At 34.2% G+C, this 14,476-nt stretch overlaps 1 protein-coding gene across 1 annotated transcript; it reads right to left on the bottom strand.

Moving 5' to 3' along the window:
• Positions 1-8,970: 8,970 nt before the first annotated feature.
• Positions 8,971-11,595, bottom strand: LOC141712340 (uncharacterized). Its single transcript, XM_074515244.1, has 5 exons — positions 11,061-11,595; positions 10,391-10,892; positions 10,057-10,258; positions 9,475-9,948; positions 8,971-9,357 (listed from the first exon to the last, which is right to left on the bottom strand). The coding sequence occupies exons 1-5, from the start codon at positions 11,401-11,403 to the stop codon at positions 8,971-8,973; spliced, it is 1,908 nt and encodes a 635-aa protein (XP_074371345.1). The 5' UTR covers positions 11,404-11,595.
• Positions 11,596-14,476: the final 2,881 nt, after the last annotated feature.

The following is a 14,476-nucleotide window of genomic DNA, read 5'->3' as shown; positions in this document are numbered from 1 at the left end:
ACAAGTATAGATGAGTGAAGGGAGTTCCACCTTAGTAGGTGAAGGTGGGGGTGTGAGGGTGGTGAGCCAAGGGGAGCCCTTGATGCAAGAATATAGAGAAAATGAGAGAAATGTAGGTACATGAGATATACGGATGAAAACCATTGCTAGTGAGTCGATGGATGTCAGTGATGCAGAAAAGGAGAGACTATTTCAGCAAGAATATCAAGCTGTCATAGATTCTATCTCCTTGGATGCTGAGACATTTACTCATCCTGTTCCAGCTTATCAAACTCTAGCTGGACAGGGCAATGAGGATGCTGAGAGAATGTTGAACTTGGTGCATACAAGTGCTTCAATACAAAGGGAAAAGGATGCTATAACTGCTATGCCTTCCACACCTGGTAGTGACTTTGAATTGGCTGAAGAATCATTTGGAAATGATGGCGAGGATCATGAGGATGATAACATGAGCATAGGGGGAGATGCGGACACTCCATCATGGATGCTAAACAAGGAATGCTCATATTCACATCTCCAATCCACCTTATTCAAGCTTATTCATGACACCCAAATAACTATTCAAGCATCCACAAGTGCCAGCACCAAAAGGTTACTCAAAGCACACCCGGAATCTCTACAGCTGCACAAAATTCAAGCTCTCCAACAAAGTCAGAATGTGGATGCAATCAAGCAAGAAATTTCTGAGGTCAAATAAGACTTTGTAACAAGGTTGGATGATAGGCTTCCAGGAACTACAAAGACTGATATAGCTCAAAAGCTAAGGAAGGAAGTTGATTTAAACAAGAAGTTTGAGGCCATGAACTCTAGATTGTCAAATATGGAGAATTCAGTGGCCAAGATACTTGAAAATCAGGAATCTCAAACTAGTCTGCTCCAATAGTTGGTGGCTGCACAATTCCCTACCTCTACTCAACTTGATGCTAACAAAAAGGGGGAGAAAGACTCTATCATCCCAGTTAGTCGGGGGAGTCAACAAGTGAGGGGGAGAGAGTGCTCAACATACAAGTCAGTAAAGTGATTGTGCCAGCAATTGCTCTCACTAAGCCACCGGCTATGGATAACATTGATCTAATCAATCTAGCAGCAGCAAAGATGGAATCAAATGACAAACTGAGAAAAATTGATATAGCAGCACTTGAGAAAGAGCTGGATGATAAATGGAAGCTTATTGATGAAGAAATCCAGAAGAAGTTTGGTCCAATTGAGAAGAAAGATAAGGTCTTTTCTCACTTATCTCAATTGAGACAAATTTATGCAAATGAAATGAGCCTAGGGAACTTGGAAAGAGGTCAACCCTCATCAATCAAATCTCCAAAGGCCAATGTGATTTTTGAACCTAAAAGAAACTATCCAAAGAATTCAGACAAAAATCCACTGGACCTATTCTATGAGACTCCAAGGACAGATGAACAGAAGCAGTTGGAAAGGTCCATTGCATTCTTCAAGGATCCAACTGACTCTGTACTAAAGAAAAGAATAGCTAAGATCTACATGAATGGGAAAGAAATCTGTGTGGTGGCTGGACACCCTCAGTTTGCAGAAACTAAGAAGGAGGAAAAGGAGAGAATCAAACAAGAAATGAAGCAATCTGCTTTAGAAGCTAAGAATCTCAAATAGAAGAAAAAGCAAGCTTCTATAGTAGCCAAGCTTCAAGCTGTGAAAACTGCAACTGAGATTTCTGAGAAGCAACCTGTGATAGCTGAAGCTCAGGATCATAAAATGCACAAGGAACCTCAATAAACAAAGAAGCCAAGATACAAAGTAAGGGTCAAAAGAAGATTGGACTTCAGTGATGATGAGATGGAAGATTACATTCCCAACCAGTCTACATCTATAACTCAAATATCCAAGCCCTCAGTGGTTCGAGATGAATTTAAGGTGGATCCCATAAGGAATTTTCATGGTGAGCCAATAGTTCCCAAAGATGAGCTAGTAGACTGGAATAGCATGTCTCTTCCTGAGCTCAATTTACCAATATTCAACAAGTTAAAGAAGACAAAAACAACAGCAATCAAGAAGGTCAAGCCTATGAGACTCAAAACCAAAACCTTAACCAAAACTCAACCAACTGTCAACAAGGGAGATCTTTTATATATCTGTGACATCAAGGAATTTTCAGATATAAATATCTACATGGATGAACTAGAAGAATTAAGAGTAATTGATGCTCACAGAAATCTCCCTGAAAGACTAGTGTTCAAATACAAGGGTGGGAAAGAGTTCATATGGCCCCTTCACAAGATTCTTCAAGAAAGTTGTTCTGTTTTGATAAAGATCTTCTCATCTTTCAAGAAATTTTTTGGATTCAATGTGACTGTCAAGAAAATGGTTCTAAAGAAGATAGAAGAACTAAGGAGCAGAAAAGCCTCAGATGCACTCCCAAGGACTCTATCAATTCCCTTCACAGGAAATACAGTGCACTTGAGGTCTTACTGGCTGATGGAATTCATGGATGAAAAAGGTGTTACAAGATTCTTCAGACTGGAGGACCAATTGAACATCTCAAGCAATGAGACTCTATTGGAAATGCAAGAAAAATTGGATCTATCAAATGCTGAAAAATTTGAATTTCACAAACAACTCCAAAATAAAATAGAAGAAAACAACAGGAAGCTTGGGAAGAAATCAAGACAATCAAGGAGATAGATCACATTTGTTCAGACTAGAGGAGCACCTTGAAAATGATTATGAGAACTCTTTGTACACTTTACTTTGTTTAATTTTCAAATAAACTATAGCACTTACTAGTTTTATCTACCACCATTCAATCTGTACCTTTCGGGTGTTTTGTTATCATCAAGTTTCTCTTAATTTATGGCTACAATTCCAGTAGACATAAATTGGGGGAGATTGTTAGGAATATGTTATGAACTTGATGATAAGTTGAACAAAACACCTTAGTAGATTTAACTTAGTATTTATGTAGCTCTCGCCGGATGTTCTACAATAGTACCGACGGATGAACTTTATAGTCCCGACGGATAACCACTGAACATCCATCGAGAGTGTAGCTGATGTAATAATAAGTCTTGTAGCACATGTCTAAAAACAACAATGCATTAGTTGAGTAGATGTTGTAGGATTCTTTAAGTCATGTTGACTGCTAGATTGATATGCAGAATAGGCTGTCAAATTGTAAATATGAGATGTCTTATAATTCTGTATAAGTGAAATAGAGTCAAGTGGAATAAAGGCTCCCAACGGATGATCTACAAAGGCTCCCAACGGATGATCTATAAAGGCTCCCGACAGATAATCAACAAGGCTCCCGACGGATGACTAACATAATCCCGACGGATGATCATAATTCAATAGAGCAGTTGACAGTGACAACACAGTCACATACGTCAGGTGTTTGTAAATGAAATGTGGCAGCCTAATTGCAGGATTTAGAGAATAAAGAAGCATTACCATTTCCATGCAATTATGAAGATATTCAAAGATGCTGGATAGAGTAATGAAGTAGCCTGAAATTAGACTTGAAACAATTTCTGTTTTTACTTGTTTGTCTTTTTTTTTTCATGTAACTTGGTAGTATATAAACCAAGTGTAGCAAGTAGAACAAAATAACCAAGAAAACATTATTTTCAGAGAGATAGATAAAGCTATATTCATTAAGAATCTCTTTGTAATTCTGTAAGTTCACTTGTAAGCAGTTGTGTGCCATTCAAGCATCACAGAGTTCTCATCTTTATATATATATATATATGGTGGATAAGTTTAAATCCACCAGAAAGTTTTAAAGCCTTGTGATTTATTACTTTGTGTTTTGATTTCCATTTTACTTTTATTCCACACTTTTTGCAAAATCAAACACATTTATATATATTAAGTAAGAACATTCTTATAATCAGTAAAAGAAGTCAGAATTACATTCAACCCCCCTTTCTGTAATTCTTGTTGTATTGATTGGGAATAATAAAGCCTTATAGAGAAGTCATTTGAGAACTCCAGAATGACTTATCGAGAAGTCAAGAAAAGCTTATATAGAAGTTTCAGAGATATCGACATGCCAAAATGAAGACATGAAGATTGGAAATATCGATAAGTCAAATTATCATTAGAGATCTCAGAGATATCGATAAGTCAATATATCAATAGAGATCTCTGAGATATCGACAAGTAATTTCTGTGGAGAACTCAGAGATATCGATAAGCCAAAATGAAGACATGAAGTTTGGAGATATCGACAAGTCAAATTATCATTAGAGATCTCAGAGATATCGATAAGTCAAAATATCACTGGAGATCTCTGAGATATCGACAATTCATTTCTGCACTAGAGAACTCAGATATATCGATAAGCCAAAATGAAGACATGGAGTTTGGAGACCTCGACAAGTCAAATTCTCTTATAGAGAACTCAAAAACTTCGATAGGTCAAAACAACTATAGAGTAATAAGAGATCTCGATAAGTCATTATACTTATCAAGATGTCGAGTTCTCTATATAAAAAACTGGAGATCTCGATGAAAAACTCAAGTACAGAATATAGACCAGTTAAATATTCAAGATTATCAATCAACAAATAAATCAATCATTGATTTAAAAAGTCTACAAAAAGCAGCTTGAAGAGTACAAGATCAAAGGCCAAGATTAAGTGACAAAGTAAAGTCACAGACATGCGCGATTTGCAAAGATACACTAAGTCAGAAATATAAAGTTTTAGTTAATTTAAAGTAGGGTTTAGTACATGCTATTGCATGCTGTGTAAAACCTGTGTTTACTGTTCTATAAAGTAAACACTTGACGCTTTATTTTTAAAGTAAAAAATAGATCTAGAAAATCTTGTAATTCTCAAGAGAGAAGCTAAGTTCTTTATCAACAAAAAACCCATAAATTTGTAGCAAGACATACTTGATTTTAATATAAAATTAAGTGAGTTTTGAAAGATAGTGTATTAATGTGCATGTTTTATTATTCTTGTTAAAACATATTATGTCTACAGTTAAATTACTTTGTTCACCATCCATAACAGTCCAAAAAACTTTAAAAAAACCTTAAACACATTCACCCCCTCTGTGTTGTATTCATTACCTAACAATACTAAATTTTGGTACTCATTATATAATTATTATTTTAATCCCTATATATTTATTTTTTTAATTATGTTATTAATTAAATTCTACCTTATCTATCAACATGGTCCTATTCTCCGTTGACTTCATATTCTTTTACTTATCGTCCATCGAAACATTGACATCTAAATACTTTCAAATTTAAAGACATATATTTACTTTTAAATTAATTTTTTAAATTTGTCAAAAAAATTAATTTTTTAAAAGACAATTTATGAATTATATTTAATTATGTAGAATTAAAATAACATCTATTTACCTTTAAATTGAAAAATAAACTATTTTCAAAAAACTCTGAAAATATTGCATTTTAATAAAAAAATAAGTAAAATCACACGATAAAACCAAATTACCAAAAGTATCAAAAATTCAAATTTTGACACTCACTAAATAATTTTATAAATATTTTTAATGACACGAATTGACTTCTACTCTTTGTGGACTTCATTTTCTATTAGTTAAATGTCCATCCAAACGCCGATTTACTTTTAAATTGATTTTTTAGCAATAATTGAGTAATAATAAATGATTTTATTGATATTTATTTAGTTTAAACTGAAAATCATTGATTTAACAATTTGTTACTGCACATTCCATCGTCTATTTACTTTTTAGTCAAAAAAAAATAATTTTTAACAATAACGAATTTATGAGTTGTATTTAAAATTTATTAAGTAATATTAAATTAAGTTGAATAACATCTATTTAATTTTAATTTGAAAAATAATTTTATCAATTATTAAGTAATATTAAATAATATATATTGAAAAAATATATAAACTAATATTAAATAATATTAAATAATTTAAAATAACAAAGATATTTAGTTCATAAGATAATTATACAATTCGTTTCATAAAAGGATCATATTAGTAATACTGTGGAAGTTCATAACTACACTGTTTCGATCCTTTTAACTACATAATTTAACAGCATTTATTTAATACACATTCTCATATGATTCATTCTTTATCATTATTAATTTAAAATTTGATATTAACATTTTAATTTTGATCTGTATTTTGCATGAATTATGAGATTTAATAATCTACAAATACTAATTTAATATTTTTTTAATAATATTAACCGGTATACTTTAATGGTGAAATTGGGATCAAGGAAGAAAAAATTTAGAAGATGAAGGATAAATTTTTTAACGAAAAGATGAACTTCGTTATGGAAAGTGAAGTGTAACCTTGCGCATAGTAGTTTTTGAAATACTATGTATCAAGTGGTATGACACATAAATTACATGTAGACATAATGCATTTTATTCATAATATAATTGATTGTTGTTACAGTGATTTGAATCGGGTAGTTTGAATATGGCATTACTTTCATATTTGTATTTAACTGTTTTAATTATTTGATTAAAAAGATTTGACAGTGTGAAAAATAACCAAACTAGATGTTGAATCAAATTATACTACATTGTAGTTATTATAATTTAATATATTTGAATCGGGAAATTTGGATAGATATTTTAATATTTGGATAATATCTATAATTATACAATTTGAATTATAAATATAAATGTTTGTTGGTGTAGAGATACGAACCAGAGAGTTTGGATAATACATTATTTCAATATTTAGATTTAATAATTTTTATTATTTAATTAAGAAGATCCGACTATTAGTGAGATGTGAAATACTATGTATCAAGTGGTATGACATATAAATTACATGTAGACATAATGCATTTTATTCATAATATAATTGATTGTTGTTACAGTGATTTGAATCGGGTAGTTTAAATATTGCATTATTTTCATATTTGTATTTAATTGTTTTAATTATTTGATTAAAAAGATTTAATAGTCGTAAAAAATAACCAAACTAGATGTTGAATCAAATTATACTACATTTCAGTTATTATAATTTAATATATTTGAATCGGGAAATTTGGATAGTGCATTATTTTAATATTTGGATAATATCTATAATTATACCATTCGAATTATAGATATAAATGTTTGTTGGTGTAGAGATGCGAACCGGAGAGTTTGGATAATACATTATTTCAATATTTAGATTTAATGATTTTTATTATTTAATTAAGAAGATCCGATAATGGGTGAGATGTAATAATCTAAACACTAAGTTGAACCAAATCATATTTCATTTCGATTATTATATTTTACTAGCTTAAAACCCGTGCGATGCACGAATCGCACATATTTTTTTAATATAATATATATATTTTTTAAAATTTTGAATTCAATTTTTAATTTTGTACATTTAAAACTTTAAATGATATGACTTCATAATAATTATTTTAGTAGACATATATGTTCATAACTTTTTACAACAATTAAACTTATTTAAAGTGATAGCATTGGTAAGGAGGGAAATGTTATTATAACGAAATTATTATTTTATTGAGGGTAAAAATATAATGTCTTCATTATGTTGGGACCTTAAAAAATATTATTTTAGCATGTTGATTACTTAATCGATTAACGGTAATTCTATAAAAGATATTTAAAAAAGACAATATTACTGATTGAACGATATAATTATATTGATAATTTTATCTGTATTTTAAAAAAAATAATATTTATGTTTTAATTAAAATTTGATTTTTAGTTCACATCAATAGGATACAAATTATACTTAGTCTAATATTAATTTGATTTATCTCGTATCAATGATTTATATTATTTTATTTTAGCCTGATGACCAATACACCGGCCAAATCAAACTAATTATTTTTAGTTTAATTTTAATTTTTTAAGTGTGGATCAATAAGATAATTTTGTTTTAGACTGAATAATTAGTATATATTTTTTTTGTTGGTCGAATTGTATTTTTATTTTAGTTTTGTGTTAGTCTGAATCAATTGTATAATGTATTTTTTTATCCTTGATAAATAAAATATATTATTTTTTTTATCCAAGTTCATTTGTATAATTTTTTTAGGAGGATTTATTATATTATTATTTTATCTTAACCCGAGTCACATTATATATCAACCAAATCTTAAGAATTATATTTACTTTATTTAAATTTAATTTAGCCCGAAGTAAAATAATATAGAACTCGATATGAATTAAAATATAAATTGGTAGAAGAAGTTGAATTTAATATATATAATAATGATATAGAGTTCGTTATAAAATAGAATTGAAATTGGTAAATCAATAGATAAGTTAACTTCAATATCATTTAGAATTAAAATTGATCGACCAATAATTAGAATTAGAATAATTAAGAGTAATTAAGTAATTTCAGCAAATAGACCAACTACCAAACTTTTAATTTTTCGTCTATTATAATATAATATAGATAGATTAGTGTATATACTCTACAACAGTCCTTTGTGCGAAATTAAATGGGACCTGCATGATGATTTTAAACTTGGGCGCGACCCAGTAGTTGAGAAATTAACCAGTACCACGCTTCATCATTACGAAGAGGTTTATGATTTTCTGTTATGCTAATCAAAGAAATAGTAAAAATCGTGCTTTGAACAGGTATATGTTTGATAATTTGCGAAAAATTGAGCTTCTTCGGTTGTGTAGTTATAGATAAAATCATATAAACCAATGGCAGTGTAAAACTCTGATTTGCATTTGTTTGTCCGATTTTGAAAATAATTTTATCAAATCATTGGCTACAATAGATATTTGTGACAATACGAGAACAACTGTGTCGCTGAAAATAGAATTTTCTGCCTACTGCTGCAAGTTGTCACTTCTACAAAAAATATATATATTCTTATGACATTCACAATGAAGCTTCAGTTCTCTTTCTGTACTCTGTAGTCTATAGAAACTAAACGGAGTAATAACTGTACAATAATAGTACTGTGTTAATCGAAGCGTACTTGAATTTATAACACAACTAAGAAAAGATTGTGAATGCAATCTATATCAAGAAATGAGGTCTAAACTCTAAAGGTTAGGAAGTCTGCATTTATACCATCTGGAACGGGACGTTGGGATGGGAATTTCGGAAGCAGACATGCGATCTCTTTGGCTGTATCCATATAAGATGCATATTTACTTGTAATCTCGACGTCTTTGGTCATTGCTACTATTGTTGCTTCGGTCATATCAGGCTCACAGTTTCCCTTGACTGGGAATCCTTTCATGGAAGCCTCTTTCTTCAATGTCCAAGCTCCAGTTTTCCAGTTAAAATTGTAGATTGGAAGGAATCTCTGGCCATATGTAGCTGTAAATTCAACCGCTTCTAGAATGAACTCAAATTCTTCGTTTGACATGTAATACGGAAAGCTTATTCTTGTCCAACCAGGTCTAGCTCCACCATTACCCTGTCAAATGAGCCAAAACCAATATAAGGAATTTAATTAGATTCGTTAATACTACATTTACAAACACATGCATTTATATATTGTACAAGAATTGTGACAGATTTACATGATTACTACCTTTTGGATTGCCGATCTAATCGCAGATGATGCAGGTTCATTGAGGTTTAGCAACCTGTGTCCATATGGGGCAGCACAGGCACAACCGCCACGAGCTTGGATGCCAAATAAGTCATTTAGAAGCTTTGCAACAAATCGCCCGTGAAGAGGTTTGCTGTGCTTGTTACCTGTCTCATTTTGTTGAATACTGTTCTTCTGGTTGACAAGGTCATTTGATGAGCGTTGGGTTGTTGTGTGTACTAGGAAAGATATGATGGCTTGCCTACTTTTACTTGTATTTCCCAACACACGTATGTTGGGATTTCGAAGAAGCCTTTCAAGTGCTCTTTTAGTATAGTTGTGCTCTTGGCTACTAATAGCTTTGTAGCCTATGTATTCTTTCATCCAGAACGCTGAGGCAGCTCTAATCTTTTGGATTATTGGCGGTGTTCCAGCATCTTCCCTTTCTTCTATGTCTTCGATATATAATGTATCCTAATAATCATGAAATAAAAATTTAATTGTCACGTTTCAGAGGAAGTCGTTTCTCAAATGAATGAAATGAACTAAGAATATGTTTGTTTGATAGTCTCAAACACTTACTTTTTCGCTAAAGCAATTCACAAATTTGACAGTCCCTCCTCCACAAGTCGAAGGAGGTGAGGATTTTAGCTGATACAAGGCCTTGTTCATCATTAGAATTCCCGGTGATCCAGGCCCGCCAACAAACTTGTGAGGACTAAGAAACAGAGCATCATAGCCATCCATCTCCCCTGATCTCATGTCGATTTCTACATATGGACCACTATATCAACCAAATATAACCATTAGTGCCCGCTAATATAATATGTAAACGAAGATCAACAATATATATCATCAATTTATCATGTTAAAACATTCTTGAACAGAAACCTAATCGCAAAACAACTGCACAAACCTTGCTGCAAAATCAAAACACGCAAATGCTCCATATTGGTGAAGAAGATAAGCTAAGGCTCTAGTATCTGTATAAGTCCCGTCGACATTACTACAAGCTGAGAAAGAACCCAACATAGGCCTACTAGTAGAACTATAATATTCGAGCTGGAGAATTAAATCATCCGTGTCCAACAATCCATCCTTGTCCAGACCGATCTCTACTACTTCTGCAAGACTTTGCCTCCATGATAAAATATTTGAATGGTGCTCACATGGTCCAACAAAAACTACCCATCTTTCTGTAATTTTTAACTCTGCTAACACCCTCTCCCTCAAAATCGATGGAATGCTGATTCCCATAACTTCTTGGAGCCGTTTTATGGCTGCCGTTGTGCCTGAACCACAAAATATCAGTGCATCATCTTGTCCGCCCCCTAAGCATTTCTTAACATATTTACTTGCTTCATTCACCATCATTGTTGTCTGCTGTCCCACGTAGCTGTCGCTTGTGTGACTATTACCTGAACATCAAATTAACATATTCAGTTACAAATACTTTAGGGTTAATATGGTGCAACCAATGTTAACAGGCTGATCCATGGTCTCTTCTGTTATGTGTACCATGTCAATTACTATCTTTTATAAGGAAAAAAAATTAACTACGACATCTGTAGAAGTTCGAATTTTACCGTAAAATGGAAGGACGTTATCAAGAATGTAATCTTCGATGTGTTGAAGACCACGGCTAGTGGCAGTATGATCAGCATAAGTAAGCAATCGTTCCCCAAAAGGAGTTTCAAACACCGCGTTGCCACCAATGACTTGAGACCTCAACCAAGATAACTTCTCCTCCGTGGAGTTGGTCACCGGAACACCATTTCCCAAACTACGAAACGATCTAAACTGTTTAGGTGAAGTCACGATGGTCCTGCTACGGCTGGTGAAGCTTTTTTGCTGATGGCTTGCTTGGTTGCCAAGAATGGGATGCTCAAGTGCAAGAACTAAAATGATAATGAAAGGGAATAATGCCATTGAAAAGAGAACACAGTACTAAATATTTTTTAACTTGACCGAAGAAGAATTGAAGTGGAACAATGCATTCAGAATTGTTGTTTCTGAGACCCTGGGATATTTATGAATTATGAAGATGACAATATAGAAGCTAAGTCAAAGAAAATTCTAGGAGCACCGAATTTAAATGCAAGTAGAGATGTTAAAACAATGCCTTGCAATATACAATAGGAAAGAAGATAACTTTTAGCCTTTTTTAAGTAAAACCTTAAACCTATGTACAGAATCCGCGTGAGTAAAAGAAATATTTTATCAGGATAAGATAGGCAAGACGCCTGTTTATGTTCGAAGATTTTATGAGAACATGGTAATTGACTAATTGTAAAGTGTGCGCACCTGGCACTGGTTTGCCTATTCTGCAACAGGAGGATGATATTTGAGTCGCACATTGCCAAATACTCGCATCTCATTTTGACTTTGTGTTGTGGTAAGTATGAATATTTATAAGTTATATAAGTGTTCGGATAATTTTATTTATAAGTTTAATTTTTTTACTTAAATAAACTAAAAGAAATAATTTTTAATATAATTATCTTTATTCATGAATTTTAAATTAGATTAATATTTTAAACATATTTTTTAAAACTAAATTTAATAAAAAATCAAAAAATCAAAAATTTATGATTATGCCTCCTGAGGCTTAAATGCGGTCTACCTTGGTTCACGTGGTTTGCAGGAAATTACGTGAACCCGTAGGGTTTACCCAGTGCGCACCCGAAGGGTAGCGGCTGCAGGTTACCTACGATAAAAAAAAATACATCTGATATGGATAGAAAATATATCAGAAAGACACATTAAATGTTGCATTAATTACACTTCGGCTTCTTGTTCGAAATCCAGTACAGACCTGTTTGGTCCGAACTCGTAGTAGACTTAAAACGACCCATGTAGAAAAGATCCACCAGCAAAGATCGTCAAGGTCCACGAACACAAGCTGTTCACGGATTATGCCCAATACGGCTGGAAGAGCAGAGATATGTGTCCTAAACGGGCTCAAAGTCCTACACAGAAGGTTCTCGAATTCCTTCCCTTATAGGACTCCTAATCAGCATCTAAGTTGGAGACTTGTCCATCAAGTCTCCCAATACAAGTCTAACCATAGACTCACCTCTATATAAAGAGCTCTACCCCTCAACCTAGAACTACATTTTTGGCTTGATTATCTACCACACGGAGATACGTAGACATCTTGCAAGAACCGATAGTCCCGAATGCGAGAGCAACGATTAGAACTCGAAACTCACAAATCCTAGCATTAATTGCTAACACACTCTAGTTTTTATTCCACAATATTTGGCGCCGTCTGTGGGAAGACTATAACAACCATGGTGAATACACGGAGCACAAACAATAGCGGAGCAGACACTCTTGTCCTTTCGCGAACAATCGTATAAGTGGTGGAAGTACCACCATACTCAACCTATGCCTCCACCCAAGGAGGAACCCTGGTAGGGGCAACTGAGGCTCAGCCACAAGGGACCAATCCCCCGACTCCTCAAGGGATGAATCCCCAATTTCAGCAGCTACATGCACCTTTGAACTCTCAACCCCTTGAGTATGAGTACTCGACGATCGTGACCACTAACCCCCTTACGAAATGCCTTTATACCCGAATCTGGAGGAAGTGGACACTCTAATATGAGTGAAGCACAAGGGGGGACGCTCCAATATATACGTAGTTTGGCTCCTATTCCAGAGGATCAATAATTCTCTGGACCTTATATCAATAGAAACTCTGAATCATCGGATGACGAGGTTGCTCCAAGGAGGAGGCGTGCTGGTAAAGAGCCGATGCCTAATACCAACCAGCGGCTTATGAGAACTCAATGGACGAATCACCAAGATGTCCAGGAGAGGATCAGGGCTCATAAAGCTGAGATCCAAGGGCTAAAGCATGACCTGGAAGCACATCTACCCCCGATACCTCCACTTGCTACGAGGAAAAGAGATCTTCCTCCAATCATAGACCTGGATGGTCTAATACCAAGAAGGCCTGTTGCCCCAAGGATGATCCAAGTGATCCTATGCCCCTAGGAGATCCGGATGATCCAAACCCACCATTCACTGACGAGATAATGAATGCCCGTATCTCAAGAAAGTTCAAGATGTCCACTAGCAAAGCATACGATGGTACTGGAGACCCTGCTAATCATGTCAGGACTCTTTAACGCCATGTTGCTACAGCCCGTGAATGACGTTATTAGGTGTCAGGCCTTTCCTCAAACCCTATCGGGTATGGCTCAAAGGTGGTACAGCCGCCTGCCCTCAAACTTTGTTGGATCCTTTAAGGACTTTATTCAAGCTTTTATCAAGCCGTTTATAAGTGACAGAGTACACGAAAAGAGTTCGGCCTCTCTCATGGGAACAGTCTAAGGAGCAAAGGAAGTCCTTGAGAGAATATCTGAATCGATATACAAAGGAGGCTTTGAAGGTCCCTGATCTTGATGATAAAGTAGTTATGATAGCCCTACAGCAAGGGACTAGGGACGAGTTCTTTAAGATATCCCTAGCTAAGCGCCCTCCCAAAAGTATGCTGCAGGTCCAGGATAGGGCCGGAAAGTATATCAAGGTGGAGGAAAGTATGAAGAAGACAACTGCGAGTAATGAACCCTCTGAAAACAAGAAGCGAAAGACAAATTAGCCGTACGATGCCAATGACAAGTATCCTCGAATTAGAAAAAGCTCTGACTCCTCCTCTTCTAAGAAGAATCAACAACCAAGGTTCACTGAATATGCGAGGTTGAACGCTCCAAGGAGCCAAATCCTTATGGAAATTGAGAAGGACAAAGAGTTCAAATGGCCGAAGCCACTAAGGGGAGACAAGAGTCAATACTGCAAGTTCCATAAAGATGTTGGTTATGATACTGACGATTGTAGGCAACATAAGAATGAGATTGAGTATTGATCCGAAGGGGAAAATTCAGACGTTTCGCCAAGGGTGAAGAGGCTGGAAGCCAAAAAAGAGACAATGACTGAAGAGATGACGATCGAAGGGGTAACGACAGAGATCGCAACCCACAATCCCGAAGGCCAA

This window comes from Apium graveolens, chromosome 3 (assembly GCF_009905375.1).
Source record: "Apium graveolens cultivar Ventura chromosome 3, ASM990537v1, whole genome shotgun sequence".
Lineage (NCBI taxonomy): Eukaryota > Viridiplantae > Streptophyta > Magnoliopsida > Apiales > Apiaceae > Apium > Apium graveolens.
Note: the sequence above shows the minus strand (reverse complement) of the source record. Positions and strands in the feature narration are given on the sequence as shown.

Coding starts and splice junctions, on each gene's coding strand:
- LOC141712340 (XM_074515244.1), bottom strand. CDS start 11,403: ATGGCATTATTCCCTTTCATTATCATTTTAGTTCTTGCACTTGAGCAT. Junction 10,259..10,390: donor TGTTTTGATTTTGCAGCAAG/GTTTGTGCAGTT, acceptor TGGTTGATATAG/TGGTCCATATGTAGAAATCG. Junction 9,949..10,056: donor TGAATTGCTTTAGCGAAAAA/GTAAGTGTTTGA, acceptor CATGATTATTAG/GATACATTATATATCGAAGA.